At 50.5% G+C, this 25142-nt stretch overlaps 1 protein-coding gene across 1 annotated transcript in view; it reads right to left on the reverse strand.

Annotated features, from left to right (window-relative positions):
• Positions 1-947: 947 nt before the first annotated feature.
• Positions 948-25142, reverse strand: part of STK32C (serine/threonine kinase 32C) — a 79048-nt gene continuing 54853 nt past the window's right edge. Inside the window, exons 3-12 of the mRNA XM_084525649.1 lie at positions 15756-15907; positions 12948-13121; positions 12434-12471; positions 10066-10155; positions 9535-9638; positions 9319-9435; positions 7586-7711; positions 7294-7425; positions 5780-5847; positions 948-5208 (exon numbers count right to left, since the gene is read on the reverse strand). Coding sequence (XP_084381775.1) covers positions 5070-5208; positions 5780-5847; positions 7294-7425; positions 7586-7711; positions 9319-9435; positions 9535-9638; positions 10066-10155; positions 12434-12471; positions 12948-13121; positions 15756-15907 — 1140 coding nt within the window. The 3' untranslated portion in view covers positions 948-5069. The remainder of the gene's footprint in view (positions 5209-5779; positions 5848-7293; positions 7426-7585; positions 7712-9318; positions 9436-9534; positions 9639-10065; positions 10156-12433; positions 12472-12947; positions 13122-15755; positions 15908-25142) is intronic.

Genomic DNA, 25142 nt, shown 5'->3' on the forward strand with positions numbered 1-25142 from the left:
GCTGGCGACACGGAGCTGGCGTCCCTTCGCTGTGTGATGCTGGAGCTCAGCTCATGGGGGGCGGCAGGGGGACAGGGACCCCACAGGTCATCGGTCCAAGCCCCAGCTCCTGCGGGGCAGCCAGCTGGAGGCAGCGCCGAGCCAATGCCCGGTGTTTGGGGATGAACGTCTCACCTTCTAGCAGAAGAACCGCACGATGTTCAAAAAAAAAAAAAAGTGAAATTGAAAGACAATTGCCCAGCTGCAAGCACAGCAGGCTGCACAGGGCACGAGCAGGGGCACCCAGCAGGGGCACCGGCCGGAGCCCGCGGCTGCAGAGGCACCGGGAAGCAGGGCCCACGCTCGCAGGGGGAGCAGCCCAAGGCACGCAGAGCAGCTGGCAGGCTCTTTGCAGTGAACCACCCTCTGGTGGGGAAGCGGGCTCCTTCCCAACCCATCCATCGCAGGCACCTTTCGTGCAGACCCAGCCATCCCAAACGGCAGCGCAGGCACTCTGAGCAGGGAGAAAGGCAACCTGGGTGCTGAGTATGGGGAGGACGAGCCCCAGCAAGCGGCTTGCAGCCTCTTAGGAGAAGCAATCCCAACCCACGGGCAGGCGGTGTGGGATGGCAGGCACTGCTGCTGCAGCTGAGCGACTGGAAACGCTCCTGTGGCCGGCGGGTCCAGCGGGCACTGCGCTGCCACCGGGATAAGCTGGGGAAATGCAGCGCTGCTCACAGAGCTGCTGCCACCAACAGAGCTGCTTCTGCGGAGCTTCTGCAAGTGAAACGCAGCACACGCAGCGTGCTGGTGGCGTCTTTTGGCCTTTACACCAACTGGTGTAGTTTGGATGCTAAACAACTCCGGTCTGCGATGCGTAAACAGGAGAGATAATTATAGCATGCACTTTTTACAAGTTTTAATGTTGTTTTCCTACGGAGCGATAACCTAGAAATGACTGCAAAAACTTGGCAATGTTAAAAACACACATTTATTACTCCACATATGCAATGGCTTCTTGCAGTATTTGCAAAAACACAAATTTGTTGTCATAACTGAAATCTTCAGTGACATGGTAGAATTGTCATGCAATAAAAGTACAGAAATGTATGAACTGAAAATACAGAGATATGCTTTACATATCCAATTTACACAGAAATAATTAAAAACTATACCCTACCAAGGCAGCAGGATTTCGGCACTGTCCGATGTCAGGTTCATATTATTGGCATTTTTGCTATTATTACTCCTACTCTCTTTTTGGCAAGGTATAGAGCAATAATAAAGAACTGGCAACAAAAGGAACATCCGGACCTGATCTGGCATTTGTTTTCTATGCAAAATTCCCAGTGAAGTCTGTGTAATTCAATGGAAACACTTAAAAATATGCAACTTTGCAGAACTTCAAAATACAACGGAGATAAGAAACTCTTATGGCAAGGAATTCAAGGAGAATAATTTATAGGTGATGCAGACTTTCCACAGCAGATAATGGCACACCCTGTATAAATCTGTCATACAAAAAATACATGTATTTAAATATCTATATACAGAAAATTATTGTATTCTGGTTCTAGTGGAGATGTAAACCAGAGCTGGATCAACTGCCAGGCTCTGCGTTACGGGTTTGGTAGCGGTAGTGCTTCACGACTTCACCATGAGTTTTGCTTACACCCGGAGCTGAATCAGGCTCTGAAGCAACAGAGGGAGAACAAAAGGACAGAAAGGGCTCAGATGACTTCAAAGCAACACCGTTTTCCTAGGAACCAGCCCTTCCACAGGGCGTATGCCCCACAGCCTCAGTGCCTGCGCTGCTGCCCTGGCACAAGCACCCCGCACGGCCGCGGGCACCACGCTCTGCTCCAGGGCATGCGCTGGGCACGGGGCCGCAGGGAGCCGGGCACACAGGGGACGGCAGCACGGGGACAGCAGCACGGGGACAGCTGCAGTGCAGCGATGTGAACCCATCCCAGCCCACGTGCCACAGACGGCAGTGAGAGAGCAGCCCCGACACCCCAAAGTGACAAACAACGCCCGGCCCCACGGCCCCATGTCAGGAACCGAGGTGACAACATACAGACACAAAACAGTGACAGGGAGCAGGGCACAGCAGGGGTGACACATTAAAACCCATCCTGGGCTTTTTTGACAGTGAAGCAAACAGGTACCCATTTATCACTTTGTACAACTGCTCATTTCTTTCAATTTCATCTCCGGGGTCTCTGCGTAAGCAGGCATCAATAAAGCCCGTTCCCCAGGTGGGCAGTAGTGAAGTGCGTGTCCATGCGTTACTGGCAATGAGTTCCCAAACTATATCGTACTCACGGTGTCTCGACTACACGGCACAGTGATCCTGAAAGTCTACGTTGTGTCACCTGTCCCCAGGGAGTAAGATTCAGAAGTTTCTGATGTGAGGCAGAAACGAGAGTTCCCAACTGTGTTCCCCTGCGTGTCTGCTGGATTTCAGCAGCGCTTTCTGGGCAGCCAGGATCTGCCCCCGGGTCAGCCACGACGTGGTGTCTCCCCAGAAGCTTTGCGGGTCACTGCTTGGCGCTGCTGAGGGCATTTCCACCACTTACACAGGACGTGCAATGCTGCAAAGAGAACATGAACGACCAGGACAGGTTCTGGAGTGAGGCGCTCTGGGCTCTGGGAAGTGAGCCAGCTCGTGTCTGCACGCAGCAGCGGGATGTTACGGGCCATTTGTAACATGTCCCAAAGAAAGCGATGAAGATCTCTGATGAGACACGTCCTACAGGACTGCAGACATCTCCTCTGGCCTGAGAGCTGGCGGCTGAACAGGATGGACCTGTACCTCCCACACAGGGTGCATTTTGGTCCCCAAATAAAAGTCACACTTCTCCTTGTTCTCAGAGTCTCTAACGTTTGTCATTATTTACAGAAAGAAGCAAAACAGTAAAATGGAGTTTAATGTAAAGAACCATTCATACCGGTGAAGTAAATCACCTGTAATTCATACTTCCTGAATAAAAACATCTCGTGACCCTCATCCTGCTCCTTTCACGCCCACCTGGCTCCCGGCAGGCCACGAGGCAGGTTTCCAGCCCCTCACAGCAGCAGGGTTATGAGACTGTTCCTACCAGAAGCCAAGCAGAGCCCGTCTCCATGTGGTTATGTGACTCGAGGATGAAGTGCTGCTCCTGTGACCGTGCTGCTGCCGTGACCGTGCTGCTCCTGCAGCTGGTGCTGAACAGCCACGGCCGTGCTGCCAGCTCCGTGGGGATGCTGGGGGAAACGCAACGCATGCAGACAGCACAGGGCCGAGGAGCAACCAGCAGAGCCCGCAGTACCTCCAAACGGACAGGACTTGTTCCAACGCGCCGCAGAGCCCAGCTCCGTGAGCTGCCCGTGCCCCCAGCACCACGCTGATGCCCCCCAGGCACAGAGCCACAACGATCTCTTCCAGGGAAGCGGGGCTGCCATGGGACCCATTTATCCCCGTGGCTCGCTCAGTGCCTGCCGCCAGCCCCCAGCCCCGTGCACGGGACCGCACCGCTCCGTGGAGCCGCGGGGCCATACTGCGGAGACGCTCATCGGATGCACCGCCTGCCTGGCGCTGTCCCAAACACCCCTGTGCCACTGGTATAAAAGCTCTGGCTCCCCCCAGCCCCCCACAAAAGTTGTGCCTGCACACCTGAACACGTCTGTTTAAAGACTTTTGAAAGTTTGGTTCTGCACAAACACAGTCACTCACTGATTTCCACATAAAACTGTGGAAAATAAATGCTTTGTGTCTTTTTTTTTCATATAAAAGAGTTTTAAACTGGTTAAGCCATTCTATTTCATCCACTGAACACAAAATTTGTTCTAAAAGAGTCTGCATCTGTTAAAAACATTTTCTATCCCATTTTGTGTTAAAAATATGCACGAGGGATGCAAACCCAGCGACCTCCTGAACGGCTGGCAGCAAACAGATCATGATAGCTGTAAAGTGAATGCAGTTCTCAGGAAACCTTTGCATATCACAACAGCTTCGTGTTGCAGCAGACCCAATGGCTCATTTTTAGCAATAGTAACCGAAAGCCACTGTACAGCAGATTAAGCAACTAATATAGCGAAGGCTCCTGAAAAAAGAAGAAAGGTAACAGCTGGAACAAGTCAGAGATCTCCTGTCTTACTAAGAAGGCAAAACAGGTACTGGTAAATTATACACAGCAGTTTTACTTTACACTGAAAATAAAGCGAAGGGTGAAATCAGGTACTCCCCTCTTTTTGTGACGGAGCAGCACTGTAAGGCCACCCACTTGGTTTCCACTAAAATCTGCATCTGTGATGAAACAAACCCTCCGAACCTGGACAAACAGAACCAGAATGATCTGATCTGTTTGCACAGCTCCTTGCAACTCACAATTGCTATGTGAAGAAAGCAAATATTTTAAATACATTTTACATATCAATTATGTGTTTAATCATTACCAAGCCCCAGGAGAATCCATGGAGTGCACAAAAAACATTTATTTGCCGGGAGTCGGGAAAAAGACTCTGGCAGGTGATGAAGGGACAAGGGTGTGCCCGGGCCATCCCCTCCCGGTGCCACAGGACTGTCCCTGCTCCACGGGACCAGCACTGCCCCTGGCTCTCAGCAGGCTGCTGCCACCCTCTGGGACCAGCGAGGCGCTGGGGCTGCTTCGACTCCCAGCGGGAGCGCCCGTCCCCACGCAGCCCTCACTACTGGGAGTGCCAGAGTACGGCGTGAGCCCCGGTCAGCCTGCCCCCTGCTCCACACCTCTGTGCCCCTTTGCTGTAGGTGTAACTCCGCGTGTCGGCATCTTAGTGTGTTAAAAGCATGTCCAGATCAGCAACCTGACGTTAGAAAAGAACAAATAAAGAAATCGGTCTACTTCCTCCGACTCGTTGCATAGCAAGGACCCTTACCCACGACGGGCACCCCAGCGTGCAGACTGGCGTCCGCCGAAGTCCCGAGTTCAGTTCTGTGAGAACTGTCTGTGTTGCTACAGCACTGCGAGACGAGCTGCCGCGTGCCTCCGGCTGTCTCGGAGCGCAGCCGGTGTTAACTCAGCGCAACCTGAGAACGGGGGACGGGGAGGGGGCGGCCGGCGGCCCCCAGCCTAGCTGCTGCCCGCCGAGGAGCACACGGAGCTGCACATGTTCAGGTTGGAGGTCTCAGACTCGGCCTCCATCTCGGCTTCATCGGTGGTCTCGGGGGGGGACACGGACTCGCTCGTCTGCTCTTGGCTCTTCTTTAGCCTGTGCGGGGCAGAGGGACCAGGGGTCACACAGGGCAAAAGCAGAACGGGTGGTGTGGAACGTGTCTGCAGCAGCAGCACCGCTCCTCGTGAGGTGCCCACAGCCTGAAGCAGCCTTCAGCTTTCCGAAGCGCTGCCTGCCCCACCTCGGCCACAAGTCGCAGCAGCTGCTTTAACGCCAGCACTTCTACTGCCCACTTGTGACGTGCAGGGAAAATTGTCCCATGCTCCTTGCTTTTGTTGTTCCCAACAACATCCTCTAAAAGTAAGATGGACAAGGGGACAGTATGGGTGAACTGGAGGTGTGTCATGTGCATACTAGACACCAGAAGCTTCTCTGTAGTGTATTTTCTTTGCTGGCAGTGGTTAATGCCCACTGATCTTGTCCCCCTTTCTGGGAACAACTGTTTTTTACAAGGATGCACCACCTGAGCTCCTGGGCTGACATCTGTCACGCAGAGCCAAGACCTCAGTGAGATGCTCCTGAACTTCAGGCTCTGGCACTCTGAATTTCTGAGATAAGACAGGAAGAAAAGTATTTCTTCTTTCCAAAAAATGCCCCCCACACTTACTTCTCTCTGTTAAAGATGACAAAGTCTTGCTGGATAGCTTCAAGGCATTCTTGGAGATAGTCATTTTCCTGTTGAAGAAAAAAACCACACAGGCGTAAGAAGGCCCATCTGCATCTCTCTGCTTCCTACAGCAGCACAGCACAGAGCAGCCACCAGGAACTTCAGCCTCGTCAGCTGATGGAAATAGCACAAGCGATCACTTTTGTGGCTCTCACTGGGGGCTTGTTTCAGGGGTGCACACAGCGGGGAGCTGACAGTGCCCACATGGCAGGAGGAAGGTGTGGATGTGCAGACGGCTCATGTCCCATGTCTGCCGTCGTCCGACCCCCTGCACCCGTCTGTCCCTGCTCAGAGACCTCCCCTGAGCTCACACAGTGCCGCTGCGGGGCCAGCTCCCAGCCCGTGCTGCTGCACGTGCTGAGGGGCTTGGCAGACAGCTCGCCCCCAGCTCTGCCGCCAACAAACCCTCCCAGAGGTACTCTCAGGTCTGCTTATTCTGTTCTTTTCCTCCCCAGCTTCCCGATTTATCCTTCGGCCTCTTACAGTAAGTCTCATTGATCGCAGCATTAACTCCCGTCGAAGAAGGAAGGGATCTATTGCAGTTAATGGGCGCAGACAATGAGACAGGCAAAATCCTGACCGGCGCTTCCTGCTGCTGCTCAGATAACGGGTACCGGTGTCCTTGCAGGAAGGGACGGCTTCTGTTTCCTCATGTTGGAATTTGCTCAGCTAAGAGAGGAGCTGCAGCACCAAAGTGGCGGTGATGGGATCACGCACCCTGCCACCCCCGGCCCCCACAAAGCACTCCGTGCCCCAGGACCTGCCCTGGTGCGCAGTGTGGTGGTTTTATTCCGAGGATGTGTCTGATCTGCAAAACCCAGACTCTTGTATTTATCCCCCTACTGACATAAAAGCACCCTAACGCCCACAGTGAACAAGGGAAACAAATGTGTCTGATCTCCAGCTGCATTTCCTGGCTGATGAACTCCCCAGAAAGCGCTCGTGGCACGCTCCCCCACACCCATGTGCCGGCCTCTCCTGCACAGGAGCCCAGCAGGGCTGCGGGGGCTGACACAGGCGTACAGCCCACGTGGCGTAACGAAGAGCCGGGCCTATTATCCAAAAAATGGAACCGACACCCTGGCTGTTTCTGTGTGGCCATCATCCAGTGCTCAGACAAACCACTACGACCTAACCCCGTCCGCAGCGTTTGGAGACGTGGGACAGTGCCCTTCAGAGAGGCTGTGACCATACGGACTTTGTTTTTAGTTTTGCTCTGGAGCAGCATGCCCAGACCTCTCATTTCATTTACCAAGCCACGGATTATTGTAAAAAGGTTTTATCAAACTTATGTAAGAGGAACATTTGGTTGTCATGAAGACTCCATTTGGCAAATGTTTTTATCAAAACAAATCTGCACGGGAAGGCAGTGCCGCAGTAACTACTGGTGCACACCCCCACAGTTGGTATCTCAGCCTTTTTCCCTGCTGGCTGTTACCGCAGAGATCACTTACGGACTGGGAGCTGTCTTTGCTGTTGTCCCTCGACTTGTTCTTTGCAAGCCTCTTCTTCTTCTTGTGCAGGGGCCTTGACTCCAGGATCATCTCCTCCAGCTCGAAGGTGGGGTCGCAGTGCAGGCGGCCCTTCTGCAGAGCACAGGGACACCGCAGGCGTGGGTTAGCCGTGGGGCGGGCTCCCTCCCCCTCAGCAAACGTGCTCAGGAACTACTGCTGAGCACAGCCCTTCACCTTAGGGTGCAAACTGGCCCTGGCTGGGCGAGGGAAGCCGCCCGCTGCTCGTACTCACGTTCGGGACGAAGCCCGGCTCCACGCGCTTCTCGCCCACGTCGCTCCAGACCACGGCTGACAAGTAGGCTGACGTCTGAATGTCGGCGAGGCAGGAGAAGCGGTGCTCGGGGTTCACCGTCAGCAGCTGCCATGACAAAAGCGTTCCCGTGAGGAAAGAGAAACAGAAACAAGAGAAACAAGACCCCCCCTGCTTCCCGAATGCACTCGAGTAACTCGGCAATGCTGCAAAGTTTGTTTTGGGAAATATGCAACACCCTCTAAAAAAACAAACACAAAACTCAGAAAGCTGTTCTACAGAGCGGTCACAAGTTCGTTACGGTGACAGCTCGGAGCAGCCCTGCTTTGCCTCCCCCCGTGGGTGCCCACGATGCGGGACCCCCCTGCCACCGCTCCCCCAGGGCTGGAGCAGGCAGCCCCTGAGGTGCTCGGCCTCCCCAGGGGCCCTTCCTCAGCTTCAAACAGCACACGCTCTATTTTCACACCTCCTCTGTGTACCAGGGGATGTTATTCTGTTTATCACACACTCGGACTACTAATCAGACAGGAATGGCAGCTCGTTTGCCGCTCCACCAAGGAGCCGATGTGAAGGCAGACTGGAATTTTCGGAGACCTCCGCATGGTACCGTGCTGCGTGCTCAACAGATCCGTGGTATCTGGCATGGCACTTGGGTAAGGCTCCCGGATAACTCAGTGCTTTGTCTCCAGCACCGAAAGCCTTGTCTGCAGCCTGGCCACGCCACCACCCTGGGGCCCATCCCAGTGATTTCCCCAGGGCACACAGAACTCGAGCCCCAGCCTCCAGCCCTCCCAGCTCTGCTCTGGCATCCACAACCTGAGCGCAGTCCTGCTGCGCGGGGAGCCTGGACATGATGTCCCTGCACGCAGTGACACTCACCCCCACCACATGGCACTCCCACAGCGCACAGGGCAGCGGTGCCAGGGGACAGAGCGGGGTGTGGGGACAGGGCGTCCCATGGGGAGGCCACAGCCAGTGACTGAGCTCTGTGCCGCTCCTAAAAGCTGGCACCTTGTGCAGCCCAGCAGATGGCAATGTGAACTTGCTGCAACACTCCACCCAGTGGTAACTAACTCTGCTTCTCCTTAAAACAAAACCTAGTCATGTAAATTGTCCGCCCGACATTACCTTATATCGGAGTCCTTCTTTGCTGTCAGCGCTGTGCACACCTTTCCTACAGCATACTCATCAGCTGCTTTCTGAGCTCTCAAGCAAACAGCCCCCCAAATCAGCAACTTTCTAGCTGCAGCAATAAAATGCCAGCAGCTGTTTCACAGATGTACAGAAACCCTCTCGGGCAGGTTCACCACTAACTGCCCCTGAGCCGGACTCTTCAGCCGTGCAGAGCCGAAGAGGGAGCAGCTAGCACAGCAGGCTCTGCACACACTCCTCCATCTCACTCTGCTGTCCCAGCCACGATCGCCACCTTTCCAAGTCAGAAGGCCGCATCTGTGCTTGGATGCTGGGAGAACACAATCCTCGCCTAGCTAAGAACTGGACTGTTACAACAAGATCAGCCTCTTTTCTCCACTTGCTGTGAAGCAATGCATCTTACTACAGAGGTCAGTGAAAGAATAAAACACAAGATTAATCTATGCTTAAGCCTGGGCAAAGTCATATAAAATTAGTCCCATTTCAATTTTACATTAACACGCTGAAAGATCTCATGTTAGTCCTGCCGTGTACAGTTCAAAGCACACCCGAGGGCACCTCACCTTCCTCAGCAGCGCAACCATCTCCTTTGACCACGTGGACGAGTACTGAACGCTGACAGTGCTGAACAGCTGGACCAAGGACTCCACTGGGTTGTTGGAGTGGATGTCATACGGCCTCTGGGGGAAACACAGAAAGGTGAGAAGAAAATGACTTTTCTCTCTGCAGCTCACTAAGGACGCGTGTTCTTAGAGCTCAGGCAGTCCGAAGCACCCTACCCAGCCCCGAAGGAGTTCGTAAGCCATAATTCCCAAGGACCACCAATCCACTTCGAAGGAGTAACCCGTCCCGCCGTTCAGGAAGGAATGGAAAATCTCCGGAGCTGAACGGGAAGAGCACAACCACAACAGTTTATTCACTGACTTCAGTCAGCTTCTGTTTCCATCGCCTACTTCATGCACGCAGGTAGACGCGGTGACTGCTTTCACGTGTGAATGCCACCGGGGGGGCTGTCAGGACAAGCTAGGAGGCAGCACGCCCGGCCACAGAGGGTGCTAGGAGCTCTGCTCCCTCCGAGCAAGCAGCAAGGCTGGCGGTGGGGCAGGATGGTGGGGCAGGACAGCGGGGCAGAAGAGCAGGGCAGGCTGGCACGGCAGCACCAGCAGGGCTCTGCTGAATGACTTGGGTGCATGCATTAATGGGCTAAGCTAACTCTGTGCCTTTGTGACAGGCAGGAGCTATGAGACGGCATGCAGTGAGCATTCTCCCAAGGTAAAACCCAGACGTAACGAGCAGCTATTAGTTCTTACCCATGTATGGCTTTGTTCCAGCTAACGCAGTTGCTCTCTCACCATCCCTAATTATTGTTGCAATATTAAAATCTGTTAAATGTGCATGACCTTAAATAAAGACACAGTTTAAGAAGGAATTACTCTCGGCACAGAATAATCACAATGCAGAGTACAGTTTTTCATAAGCTTTCAGTCTCCGCGAGCACAGCCCAGGGACAGGCAGGTTGCTGTACAGACCCCACCAAATGGCCACGACAGACCCCGGAGCCTTCTCAGGATCCCGTGCTTGCCAGACATTTAGATGGTAGCTAGCTTTGCTTCTTGGTTTTGAATTGCACATGGAGCTTCACATTTTGAACAGAAGCAATTTCCAATATCCAGCTTATTCCACCCTACTTGGCTACTCTACATCTTTGTTCACGTTACCCCCACTGCGAGCCAGTGACTGCTCAGATCCCCGTGGTACCAGCCAGCTCTCAGAGCTCTGCTATGTCCCACGGGGACCCAGAAAATCCCCAGGCATCCTTTAGGAATACAACATCCATTCCCCTCTCCTCAAACATTGCTGGCCCCTGCACTGGGCACTGCCACGACCAACTAAAATTCAAGGCTGAACATGAAAAAGAAAAGGATTTTTGTTTGTTTGTTTGTTTGTTTTTACAGGATTCTGAGTTTCAAACCTGGGATGACAAGTCCAGTTTTAAATGCCAAAATTCTTTACCTTTGGAAAAGTCAGGTTCAGCTTGTGGCCAGCATGAACAAACAGGAGGAATGTGACAAAACCAGGGGAATGCATAAAGGAGCAAGAAAAGCATTGTAACAGTTTAAGCTTACAGAGCTCAAACATTACTAGCTAAGCCTACCCTAGGAACTAGTGAGCTACACAGCTCCAGCACATCATCACGTTGATATATCCAGAATCTACAGTCAGTAACAAAGACAGTAGAAAAACACTATACTAAAATAATGCCTCGGTCAAGTTGATTAAAAATAACCTGTAACTGTTTTTTGATGAAAGTTACTGAACCACGACTACCACCAAAGTCCTGGAGCTGAGACAGTACGACTGTAGACCAGAGCAAATTCGGGCATGTCGGTCTAAGCGAAATTGTAACACTTTGCAAACCCTAAGATTGTACAAGGAAATCATTACAATATTTCAAACAGCACTGCAGTACTTTCACTCTTTTTCTATATTCTCCATCATCAGGACTGGGAGTTAGTTAAAATCTGGAGAAAAAAATAGCATGAATGATTTGAACAGGCTGGAAAACACCTCTCTTAGGTCTGCTGCCAGCCAGCCGGGGCAGATCAGGTAAACACCGGGGTATTTACTGGCACAGATCAGGCATCTGCAAGGCTTTAAGAAATCTTGCCACGAACTGAGTGTCCCTACAACACTGCTGTACAAAGTGCTGCGTACCTCATGCACAGACTCAACAGGAGCTGGGATAACGAGCACAAGCCAAAGCAGCAGAGGTTTAGGTGTGACATCAGGAGAGGTGCTCAGAACACAACAGTTCAGCGCAGTCGAGCCCCAGGCAGGCTGCTCGGGGAAGCTGGGGTCTCCAGGACTGGGGCAGAAGCCCCAGGACTGGCGAAGAAGAAAAACACCTTTCTTGAGGCTTTCTGCTATCTACCAGGCAGCTGTGAAAATGGTCTGTAAATCCCAAACAAGTTTCTGCTGTTATTTCTTCCTTGTATCTCTGTTTTCCCAACATCCTTGAGCTTTATACCCTGAGCTATCGTCTAATGAACTTCCATGCAAGTGTAAGCTTTGGTTCTGACAAGCCTTTATGCTAAAACTCAGGTGCAGCGGAGCCTTCTGCCCTGAGAAATTGTGTCCTCATTTTGTAAGGTTTATTGCTGGAATAGAGGTGACTATAAGGGAGCTGTCCAATTAGACCACTGAGAGCCTACTAATTGCTTAATAATAATATCAATAGATGGTCTCAGGAAGGTTTCCAGGCTTGCTCCTGGCTCAGCCCAGATCTCTCTCTACAGGAAGACATCAAAACTCTTTTTTCCTGCCTAGTAGAAGTTTATGTGCAGATCACTCACTTTAGAACTCAAAAAAGACAGTTCTTGTGCTCTGTGCCCCTTCACAGTGCATTTCTTGCATGGATAACCTGTGCAGTGTGAGAGGCGCTGGCTTGGTGCTGGCGAGAAAAGAGGCAGAGGCAGGGAGTCAGTGAGAAGGGCTCCTCACGATGGAGCTTTCCTCGCATGGCAACGCACATGTATGTCCAACCAAGCGCCAATCAAATGTAAGGAGTGGTGCCTTTTCCACAGTTTTTGCAAATAAAAAGACGCACAGAATTCAAGACTGAAAAGAATCGGTCCCTTGAATGAAAGAGGTGGACAAAGCAAGACAGAGAGATCCTACCTTGCTCATCCAGGAGAATGTTGTCTGGTTTTACATCTCTGGAAAAAGAAGCAAGGTTACAGCAAGATGAAATCTCAGTCAGATGAGGGATGCGATTCTACAACAACAACAAAATCTGCAACCTTTTTATCTACCAAAAATTAGAAAGATATAACCCAAAAATACTCAAATAAGGAGCAAGTCTCTTTAAGATGGATTAGAAATACGTTTCCCCAGGGGAAAACAAAACAAGTGGGACCACCTGACTGATTCAGGCAGCGTTTCCATGAAATTAATAACACAAGGCTCTGTCTGTGAAGCCCTCGATCACAGCTCTTTCGGCTGCCCCATGGAGGAGCAAGGAGCAGGCAGGGCCAGCAGCCCCCCGCCGCCCTGCCCGCAGCACCAAGCCCACCCACATCCCAGCACGGGCACCCCTGGTGCCGCAGGGCCACCGTGGGCTGTCACACCACAGGGCACCTCACTTATGGAAATGCCCTCGTTTCCAGCAGCACGGGGCAGCAGGGGGTGTTACCTGTGAATAATGTGCTGACTGCGTAGGTAGTCTAGCGCCAGAGCCATCTCGCAGATGTACAGCCTGACTGTCTCTTCGGTAAACTGCACGTTTTGCTGCAGATGATAGCGTAGGTCACCCCCAAGGAGCAGGTCCACCACCATGAACATGTCCTCCTCGTCCTGGAAGGAGTACCTGCGGGGAGCAGGGCGGTGAGCGAGCCCGCCGGCTCCTGCGGCATCTCACAGGAGTCACAAAATGAAGTTGTTTTTTTTTTTTTTCCGCTCTTAATTATACAGCACCTGTGAAAAACTGCAAACATCCCCGCAACGAGCATATGTTGGCCTCGGTGTTTACACTTTTTTAATTAGGCAAGCACAATTCAAGATGCTGCCTTGCTTTTTAGCCTTTTGCTGTGCTAGGCAGCGCCTCCCATGACAGGAGAACCCTCCCCACTCACCCAGCACCACTGCCATCGCCACAGGAGGCTGCACGCAGCTACAGACCCCGAAACTCCCCGGGGAGAGGCTTAGGACACCTCAGGGAACTGCAAAGCCAACTGAGGTGTCTCAGCTCCCAGCTCAGCACCCTGCTCCCCTCACACCCCGCAGGCCTGGTGCTGAGCGTGCCCCCCCTGCACGCCACCCCCCGCTCTGCCAGCAGGCCGCCTCGATTTGCAGTTGGGAAAAACATGATAGAACTGTACTGAAAATATCCCCGTGTATCCTGAAAGTGAATTAGAAAACACAAGTGCTAATTTAACCACAAAAAAAAACACAGAAAAAAAGACCTATATTTACGGTATAGTAAAACGCCTCTCTGTATTTGCAGTGGATCCCGAAGGAGACTGACAGCAGTGAGGATACACTACAAAATAACGTTCAATTGTTATATTTGGCAACAGCATTTCTATGGAGGGAGCCTGTGGGGTTGTGTAATACTTGTGAATCACACACTTCTCATCCTGAATGTATGCTCATTCTCAATGTATGAGCTGAGAGGGGAAAAGCTGCAAGGAGCAAATTTCCTCAAGAACTTCATTACCTGTTGGGAAAAAAAATGTTTGCAACTGTTACAACTCTGAAAACATAAATACTAACTTCTTTGGCGACTGTGGAGTAACTGGCCAGCAGAAGGCAGGCGAAGCACTACCAGCTCTGCACAGGGCTGGCGGCCCCAGCCTGCCAACACGCCCCGAGGCACCAGGAGCCTTGCGGTCTGAAGGAAAACGTGTGCTGCAGATGCATTTTTTGCATAACACCTTGTTTTCACCTACCCGTGATTTTCCAGGTAAGCATGGCCTCTCTTTTCTATTTGCAGTTTGCTCCTCTTAGCAGTAGGGAAGGTGCAGCTCCAGGAATTTGTAGGTAATCTCCAAAACTGCTGGGCTGAAACACTGCCTAAAAGACCTGATGATGCTCTCTGAGCCACGAGCACAGAGGCCTGCCTTTACAAAGAGCCCTGCTACAGCTGAAAGGGTGTGTCACAACCCAGGCAATGGATGTGCAAAGCACCAAGGAAATCAGTGCTAGGTAAAACATGGTTACCCTGGTCACACGCACAACAGGGACAGGGGAGCGTGCTCCTCTCTCCCTCTCGGTCTATCATCCTCCTCCCAAAGGGGTGCAAACCTTCTCCACCCTCTCACAGATGCCATTCTTCCTGCAGGCTGGGTGTTCAGGCTGTGAACTCCAGATTTCTGTAGCCCACAGCGTGTCCCCTGTCTGCCCTCCCCCTGGCTCCCCCCAGCAGCGCCCATGCCTGCTCACACAGGACCGGGCATGCACATGGTGGTTGGAAGACATCACACAACTTTTTTTCAGAAACAGTTCACTAAAAATAGTTACATTTCAAATTGCTCACTACTAATTAGATTAGATTACGTTAGATTAGATTACATCAAATTAGATTACGTTAGATTACATTAGTGCATGTGCACTGGCAAAAAGTGTACTCATTACCTGGCAGTGTTTTAGGGTCTAACTTAAAAATAACTACCCTTGAATCAGGCTGACATCTAACAACTAATTTTAGTCTGTAATGCTTTTGAAAAACAACTTGTCTAGATAATTACTGTAAAAAGTGGTAGGCAGGACAATTCCTTGGCTTCCCTACAACCACAGTAATCCTCCTGCCCCACAAACAGCCCTCCAGTTTACAGAGCAGCCTTGGCGATGACTGCACAGATGCAAACACAGGCAGGGCAGCTTCAAGCTACCTGCTTGTCTGATAAGTTTCTTGACTTAACTCAGTAAAACTGTACTGAACACACTGGCTATGGCTAAGAGCAGTTCTGCTTATTTAAACTATTAGCACATCTCTGTGAGACAGAGTCCTTTACTGGGACCAAACATTTGCTGTGTAAAACACGACTTTGTACATTTTCATATTAATAAAAGTAATAAATAAACATCTCTAAAAATGCTAGCTTCTTTGAATTTTCAAGCTGCTTTTTGGAAAAAAAGAAAAAAAAAAAGGCCTCCCCAGAGAATACAATTCACCACAAACTGACTGTAAGAGTATTCAGTATCTCCAAGCACAAGGGATGGACTGCTTCTTCAGCTGCAGTCATTAAAGGGAGCGTCTCGCTGTGCCAGCACACCTCAGTCACACAGCACACAACACACTACGATATTTTAGTTAAACTGGTGAGTGGCCTCTCAGCAGGTACGTGATAGGAGTATTTGCAAGAGGGCTTGCTGAGAAAAAACAAAAAAAAACAAAAAAAAAAACAAAGGTTTTTGATGGCAAAAGATAGGCTGTCTTAAAATGTTCGAGGCCATGACATGCTGGCATGCCACCAGGAGGCAGAGGGTAGGAGAAGCTCACCAGAGGTTCACCAGGAACACGTGCTCAATCTCCTGCAGGATTTCCAGCTCCCTGAACACGTTGCGAACCTCGTCCCTTTCGATGCACTGCTGCTTGTTCATGTACTTCATGGCATACATCTTCTCAGTGTCTCTCTTCTGCACAATGCACACCTGAAGTATAGCAAAAGTGGAGAAAAAGATATAAGGTTTAGCAAAACGTTCTGTATCCTCACTGCAGCTTTACTTAGCTGCACAGACAGGTTTCAGAGCCATTTCCTGAGTGATGACAGAGCTCCCCACAAACCCAGCACTGGGCAGGGTGCTGGCTGCGCGCGGTTCTGCCTCTCCAGGCACCCCTGCAGGGCCGGGGGCTCAGCCGGATTCCCCCGCTGCTATTTCCTTTGGTGCTGCTCCCCGAGGCTCCTCTGACTCCCGACGACACTCCAATTATCAAGGTAACTATTTTTAAATGAATTAATGAACATTATGCATGTGGTGTAATTACATCTGTCCTCTTTTAATTATCAGACGACATGCTTATTATTACAATGTGCTGAACGTATTTTCTTTGGAAAAATAAAATAAAATCTGGCAGTTTGCTCCTACAGCCTTCATGTGGAACACCACGGCGAGGCCAACCCCAAGGTGACTTCTCCCTGCCCATCCGAGCTGTGGCACCTGCACCATGCGGGGCTGGGACAGGCGGGGGCTGCTCTGGCTGGCAGCAAGCACCACGCGGGGCCCTCAGCCTCTGAACTGCTGCTCCTCTGAAAGGCTCCCATTAATAACTGTTTGCAGGTGCTAATGGCACATAATATAATATCATCAAGGACACGTTACAGCAAGAAGGTGACACAATAATGGGTGGTTATCAGTAGCCTGATGAAAACACCCCAATTAGCGACACGCTCTCCAATTACGGGATTATTTTGCAGTTGTCACTGCGATTACTGTACGAGCAGAGGTACGGATTTTATAACTCCGTGCACACCTCAGACCCCGTGCTAAAGGCTTCCCGGCTGCCATCTCCCGAGTGATTTGAGCTGCACAAACCAGGTCCGGGCCACCAGGACCCCCTGCCCGGGGACAGAGCGTGGCCACGTGCCCGGTCCCACGGCAAGCAGGGCATGCTGGCCTCGGCACCAGGGCAAGGGGCCCGTGGCCACAGCTGCGGGGAGGGCAGCCCCAGCCCCGGCCACTCTCTGCATGGCTCAGCAGAACAAATGAGGGCTCTGGAGCCCCGTCCCTGCCACCTGCAATGCCCAGGGGTGCCAAAGCTGCTCACCTGCAGCTTCTGCTGGGAGTGGTGATAAAAAAACATCAACTGAAGCCCTGCTTACTGCAGGTCAAATGGCAATGAACTACCTAGCGCAAGGCAAAGCACCCGCGGGATCTGACTTCTGCTTAAAGCAGACTAAGCTGGCTGTATGTTTAATTAGCCAAGCAAAAGTAACTCTCTTTTTTAATTTCTTTGAACCGAAAGACCTAACAACAGCTCTTTAAATCATGGACTCTGCTTCTCTAAAAACAGCCTTTCACTAACAGCTTTCCAGACACTGAACAACATCCTCTTCTGATTTCTGTTTCTGTTTCTAAATTTCTAAATCTTTCTTTTGTTTGTTTTGGTTTAGATTTTGACTTTCAGTATTTTCACATGCATTGCTTTTCACATTCCTGTCATTTGCTTTTTGTTTCTCTGCAGGGAAAAGGGACACCCAGTAGAATAAATGAGAAAGTGATGGAAGATTCCTGTACTCTGCAATCATCCCGAGTTGTTTTCTGAAATGGAACAGCATCACCTCAATACCAAGTAATTCCAGCTTCAAGTGCTCTAGAAACTTTTATTCTCTATTTCCTGGAAGAAAGAAAAAAAAAAAAAAAAGAAAGGAAAAAGAAAAACACAAGACTTGGGAGTCAATAGGAACATTCTGCTAATGGCCAAGCCCCACGCAGTGCCGGCTGGGGGCAGCCCCACGGGGGCAGAGGGAGGTGCTGGTGCCAGAGCGGTGCCGGCGAGGCCCCAGGCACAAGGCAAGGGGCGCCAGTACAAGTCTCCAGTGCCCCGGGCACTCCTCCAGGGCTCGGGCATGCTGTGTGCCCTGCAGTCACCCCTACAGCCCTTAATGGCTAAGGATGTTAATGCAGTTCTTGGCAGGGCCTAGCACCGGTCTACAACGTGAGGAGCGGCATTGGTCCTGCCCTCGCCTGGCACGGACGTTTCGGTCCTCTGTGGCAGCAGGAATCCTCCCTGAAATGTCTGTGCCTACAGAAACGTGTCCCATGCACAGACACACAGTGCCCATCACGCACCTCTGTCTGCTCCTCTGCTCGTGCATCTGCTCCTGAGGAAGTAAGAAACGTCTACTTGGTAACGAGTCTAAGTGGCTTTTTCTATTAGTCTCGATCCATTTTTCAAGTAGATCTACAAAGCGAAGAGACACAAGAAAGCAAAAGAAAAGCCTACTTTGTCCTCATCCTGCATAACATGGTCCCTCGCTGCACAAAGGAAAATTTCGGTGCTTAAATGCAGCCATTAGAAGAAATTGTATGTGATGCTGCCAGATTTGCAAGGCAGAAGGCAGGCATCAGCTGGTAGGATATTGCTCAAGACATGGCACATAAAAGATTTAATAGAGTCCCAGATACCCTGAGCATTCAGCTGCTGCCAAATGGTTTGTATACAGCTGCCTTTGTTTTTATTGCATTAAAGGCACAAAGGGTTTGGGACTTGCATTTACTATTCAGGACATGAGATGTGCATTTAACATCTCCCATTTCGATCCCACTTTATGGGGCCCCAGACAATGGCAATGCCTGTATTGTCATCATAGCTGGCGGCTTGTTTTCATCTGAATCTGGGGCAATCGTGGTCTTTGCACAACAGCCCGATCTATTGCATTAATTTAGAGGAGACTAACAAGGATCGCTGACCTAGATGATGCCCCCAAAAGGAGTAATGGGAGGGGAAGATGGGCTCTTGGCTTTGCAATACCCATCTTCTTTATGTAGGTGTTACAGTTAAAGCACACAGCACACGAGTGTGTCTACACGTGCAGGTATGTGTAAAGGCATCAGAGTCCTTTGGGTCTTCCCAAAACAAGCCCAAGTAACACTGGGGCAGAGCCACAAGCACAGCCCAACATGTTGTGAGCAGTTTCCCAGTACGTTCCCAAACTCCTTTACACAACCAGCCGAGGAGGCCGCACTGCACATGCACGGAGCACCTCACAAACACCTTCTACAAGACAGATGTGCTTAAAAGAAACCTTGAACACGCAGAGGGACTGAGACAGCAGCAGGATGTGGCTCCCACTGTGGGGGACCACCTGCAGCTCTGCTGGCTCTGCTGCTAACACCACCTCTGCGGCCACGGCGCAGCACCCGCGTGTGCCGCACACTTGACACATTGTGCAGGACCACACAGCGTGCAGATGAGCTGCTCCTTCACAACACTCTCTGTCGACAGAGCTGCCCTTGCACCTCGTGCTTCCAGCATGTTCTCAGCAGCCGGAGCAGCCAAGGATCCAGCCCCAGCCCGCCTGACCCCATTTCCCACCCAGGAGCCTCCCGTTCAGTCATCTTAGGGCAAAGCGTTGGGATGAGCCCTGCTCTGCAGAATCACAGCACTTTCTGTCACTCAGTGGATTAAGCAGCAACAGCAGAAACGAAGTCCATAAACTGCCAGGAATGATCTGGCTTCTTATCCCTCCACATCACTCGCTGAGCTACTGCTTTGAAGAGTTCCTTCTGTTCTCCACCCAACCATGCTGTAGCTTGGAGTGGAATTAGAGAGCAGAGATTTGGTTGTCACCTTTTTTTGTTGTCCAGGAGACAGCAAGACATTTTTTCACTGGAAATTTTTTTGCTGTTGTTCTTGTTATTTTAGGATATTTTCCCTGATCCTCCAGATTTTTGCTGCTCTGTACATTTTTCAGTCCAACTTCTTTGCTATCTTTTAGGCAGGCAGGCTTTGCCTCTTCTTTAGAAATTCAATAACTTTTTTCCTGCTGATTCTGAATGAATCCAATGGGCTGAAATCCCCACTCAGATGAAAGGTCATCTAATCATTTAATAGCATGTCCTGACTTATCTCAGACTAATTATAATGGAACAGCACAATTTGTCTGTGGGCTCAAACAAAAGCAAGTACTTTGCATTCTGGGCAGTATCTGCGAAGCTGATAAATACTTGAGATTGCTTGATCTCAGCTACCCAAAGATTATTTTTCCTTCTACTGAGGCAGACGTCATCTTAAATTAAGGCACTCACGATCCCACCCTCTGCAGGACATTACTGTCACATCTGATGCAAATGCACCCAGATGGGTTCAAGAATCTTCCTCTTGCTTTGGGAATGTGAGCAGTAGGTTTTCCAGAACCTCTTAATGGCTTCTGCCTTTGAAAGACCAGGAAATGCACCGTAATCCTTCCACACACAGAAACGCTATTGACTCCGGCTGATAGCCATCAAGTAGCTTCAATGTACAAACCTGGATTTCACTTATTTTGTTTTTAGAGCAGAGTCAATGCTTTGCATTAGCAAGTACTACACACTAACATCAGTCACCTTAATCCTACATGAAGGTGAGCCCCAGGAGAACACCGCTCCAGCTTGCCGAAGAGCTGATTCGGAGTGGTTACACTTGATCCAAACGCACTGACTCACACTCCAGTTCCTGCTGACTGCCTCTGGGTATTTGTGCCTGGGGTCCTGGACACGCGAAGCGTACCAAACTCCCATCAGATATTCAGATGGTTAAATAAAAATCCGCCTATTTCCCACCGTGCAGAGATGGGAAGCACTGCAGCTACAAGCGGCCATCCCGGCACCGGCTGTTCATCGCAGCTGACGCATCCATGGCACCCGCAGGGCTTAGCTGACCCCAGCAGCACCCCCCAGGCATTAATCACCCAGAGCAGCAGCTTTCAGCTCCCAGACATGCGCCAGCTCCAATGAAGTCATCGGCAATCGACATGAGCAAAAGCACCGCCAGAATATGCCCTAAACTTTTACCCAACACAGAAAACACCAGTCAGCCCTGGCAGCAAACACCTTCTGCATCAACAGCTCAGGCACCAGGCACTGCCTCCACGTGAGCACGCCCGTGCCCCAGGCAGGACGTACCCAGGCTGCAGCCCTTCCCTTCAGGCTGGGCACGGAGCAGCATCCACCACGCCTGCTTGGCAGTGATGTGCCCGCTCTGTTCCTCTGCCCCCCAGCCTCAGCAAGCTGCAGCAGCTCCCCAAAAACGTTTGCTGCCGCTCCCCTTCCCATGCCTCGGGGCTGCGGATGCCCTCACACCCTGACTGCAGGCAGCGATGTCTGACAATTATATTTTTATATATATATAAATATATTAAAATATTATATTTTGCCAATTATATATATATATATATAAAGAAAGTTGATTTTCAGCTACCAGGAAAGTAACAAAAAGGATCAAGTTATTCTGAACAGGAACCAAGGACGTTTGGCGTGGCCACAGTGTCACGGTTGCACAGTAGGCAGCATCAGCTACCCTGTTATTTAAAACCAATCTTCATATCCATTTTGTACTATGGTTGCACTGATGGTAATTGAAATACAGCCTTTGCCTGTTAATTAACATCTGTGTAACATTTGTAATTAAAAAGATAATATTAATTTGTTCTACAGTTCTAATAAGCATTAAGGATGAAACCATACAATCAAATTTTTTTTAGCCATAGCCAAGATAACGAAGCTTAAAGCTGTCTCCTAGGTGTACTTGCAGTGATATAATTAAAATGTCAAGGATCCATTAGGCACACGACCACGGTGAGCAGCTGGATGGAGCTGTGCTGGAGGCACCTACCCGCCTAACAGGCAGGTCCTGACTTCTGCGTCCAGCCGGGAGGGACCCCGGGGCCGCGTCACCCCTGCGGCACTGCACCAGCCCGAGCCCCGGTGCCGTGGACATGCAGGGGTGGACACACAGGGGTGGACACCCTGCTGGGGCTGGGACTGCGGCCCCACGTCCCCAGGCTCAAGCAAGAAGCTCGAGAAGCAAAAAAGCAGCACTGAGTTACAGGTTGCATCAGGTGTGAAACACCAGCAGCACCTGACAAAGATCAACTTGAATTTATCAGACCAGATTCAGCCCATCTCGAGTGTCCTGGAGAAGGCCCCGTTTGTGCTGGCTCTGATGAAAGCAGCCCTCTGGCAGCTGGGTCCTGAGCAGGGGCTGTGTCCTCCCCGTGCCCCGACACGCACAGGAGGCAGGACGGGCAGAGGTGCTTGGGCACAGCCCGGAGAGCAGCTACGGGGAGCACGAAGCCTGCAAGCTGGGTTGGGAACAAAAGGGGAACTGAGGGTTCCCTGACACACAGCAGTAACACCAACGGGTCCCAGAGGACAGGGCATGGGCTGCGGAGAGCAGGAACCTGCAGCAGGAGCTGGCCCCGAAGCGGTGCCCAGCACCATGAGGACACTAACCCCACTCTCAGAGAGGACCCATTGCCATAATACTGTCTGATCCCGAGTAAAAACATACTTTAAAACAACCAACAGCCTTCACTGCTTTGATTATGCAGCTTATTTAACCAGAACTTTGTTCTGGGAACAGCTTTGACAATGGTGTCTCTGGCAGTGTTTTCCCCGCTATTATCTCCGACACACAAAGCCCCGTTCAAAGAATGGGCCACCTGCAGCCCTGCTCCCGGCGATCTGCACAGCAATGTCCTGCACCACGAGGCGCAGTGACGGGCCTGCCCATTGCAGCAGCGCTGCCTTTGGGTGCTCACCTGTGCGGTTCTGCTCCTCAGAACAACGCACACCTCCAGGCGTGATGCTGAAATTGCTGCTCCTCTGGTCATAACGGGCCCGGGTGCGATGCTGGTGTTCACAGCCAGGGACACAAACAGCACCAGTAGGTGCTCCGCTCCTGCTGCACGCTGCTCTTTTTGGGAAGTACCTCCACATTTTTAGGCTCCCGAAAAGGGCACAGCAGCTGGCACAGCAGCTCCGTGTGGCCTTCATGAGAGAGGTCTGTGCTGTGTGCATCCCCTGGGCTGCACCCAGACACAGGCATCTGGCCTCCACAGCAAGCTGGTACCATAAGCAGCTTTTCAGCAATTATCAATTTCAGCCAGTTGGGACCATGTTATAGCTACGTCTCAAAGAATAACAGCAAATATATTAATAACACAGTTCCCTCTTCAGATGCAAAGGTCAAAATCAGAACCCATTTACTCAGGTATAAAGGAAATTAAAAGGTATTAAGTTACAGTGAATGGAAAAAGCCTACAGTCCTCAGGAGACATGCTCTAAGTACAAAGTTAGCAGCTCGACGCATCTGCTTTCACATCCTTACCTTGAGACTTGATTTTATTTTCTATTCTGAACACCTTCCCATCTTTTGCACCTTAAGGTATTTTTCATGCAGTCTTACCGTTTTACTTTTTCCCTGCTGAAAGTTATGCTTTATCACAAGATTGATGAAGGACTGGTCTGTGAGAACAGCATAAATCATTAAAACCTCTTTAATTCAGCGTGGATGTTTGCTACAGCCAAGTGGTAACAGTAGCTGATAAAACTTTTATTCACAGCAAGCCTGCTGGTGTTTTCAGGCCACGTCAACACTTCCATTAAAAATCCTTTTCTCAGTTGCGTCTGGTAGAGATGAAAACCTCTTCTGAGCTAAAATAAAAATTGTTGTTTGAGATAGCATCTCAGTGTGTCACACCTCAGTAACTTTAGCTGTCTGGTCTTAAGATCGTGTCCATGCTCTTGTGTAGATCACAGATCTGCAGAACTGTGAGTGCCACAGACCGGGCTGATTTGTATCGTGCTCACTCCTCTGGGAGGAAAACACATAGAATAGGGGCAGTTGGGAGCATGCTCAAACACATGCAAAGCTGCCATTGCAGGGGTTTTTTTTCTTTGATTTTTTTTTTCAAAATGAACCTTTTTTCTTATTTCTTATTTCTATTTCTGTCTTGCTGTTGACATAAACAGCATCTCAATGTTAACACAACCAACCCACAGAAAACACCCCAGGAAAAACTCGTTACTGGTTCCTGTATCTAGCAAGGTGGGAACTGAGCTCTTCTATCTGGTGTCTATCTTGAATTTTTTTCCAACTTTCCTGAAAGAATTCCTGAGGAGACAATGCGGAATGTTATCCACAAGCTCTGAATCCTGTGATTTAAAGGAATTTTACATGGTTCAGATTAAACACTTCCTTTTCATGTCACGCTGAGAAATAACATCCAGCCAGACATTAAGCAGATGTTTCTGCAATCGAGTTTTGGGTACGGGTGATTATTTGACTTGCAGCTCCAAAAAATACATAGACTTCTATACCTCATCAGAGACATTAATCCAAATAAACAAGGAAAAGCCAAGGATGTGACAGCATATAAACCGAAGAAACAAATAGGAAGAGAAGCACTGCCTTTGAGTTTTGTTTGCCTTTTCCCCCACCCTCTCCCCTCGCGCACACCAGCTACGTGGTTCCATTGCTTGACAGAAATCATCGGCAGCTACCTCAACACCCGATGTCTTTACTGAATGCTGCAGCACAGAAGCACGCAGACTGCTCCTTTGGGCACAGCCTCGATGTGTGCCGTCCACGCGGCACTGCCGGACTTGCTGACCCCAGAGACAGACAAGAGCGGGCACCTGAGAGCCTGAAAGCAGACGGCTTCTGGCTCCCCACGGCTGCGAGCACAAGCAGGGAGATGTGTTTTGAAGCTTCCACGCTTCCAGGAAAGCCCGACGGGCACCTGCATTTTTGAACAGCTTTAATCATGCCTGTCTCTCTGCTAGGATTTTCTGGTTTAATATTCGAAGAACAGCAGTGAGAAGTCCCACCGACCTGCAGACCCCCCGAGCACACTGTGACCCGTCTTCTTTCTGCCTTCTGGGTGCGCCCACCCCGGGCCCACTGCTTCCTCCACACCAGCAGCAATCCCTGCACTCTGTGAGCATCTGGACCCCAGCACACAACTCCGGTTAACAAGTCTTTTCTGAATAAAATGTGAAAAACACATCTTCCTGAGGCTGACAAACAGCTTGAGTTAAGCCTTGTACTTGGAGTCATCTTTCATTACAGCCAAAATTAGATTCTGTGATGTTTTATACGCCGGTCAAAGAGGTAGACAAGACGGTTTTTTTAGTTACATATTTGATAAAACCTGGGAGCAGACGGAAATCTAATTATTTCCAATGAAGAATGGAGGGCTTTATTTAATCTCTGGACATAAATGAATGTTGTAGCTATTCCTGATCCCAAGGCCAAAACAATCCCTGTGCTATTTGGAAAAACCTCATCGCTCATCCTGAGAAGATGCTGCCAGGCGATGGCACCGAGAGCAGCGTGCCCGAACAGCCAGGGCGCTGTGCTGCCGCCACAGCGTGCCTCACAGGCACAAGTGTCTCCACTGCT

The sequence above is a fragment of the Aythya ferina genome (genome assembly GCF_964211825.1).
Source record: "Aythya ferina genome assembly, chromosome: 7".
NCBI classification, from domain to species: domain Eukaryota; kingdom Metazoa; phylum Chordata; class Aves; order Anseriformes; family Anatidae; genus Aythya; species Aythya ferina.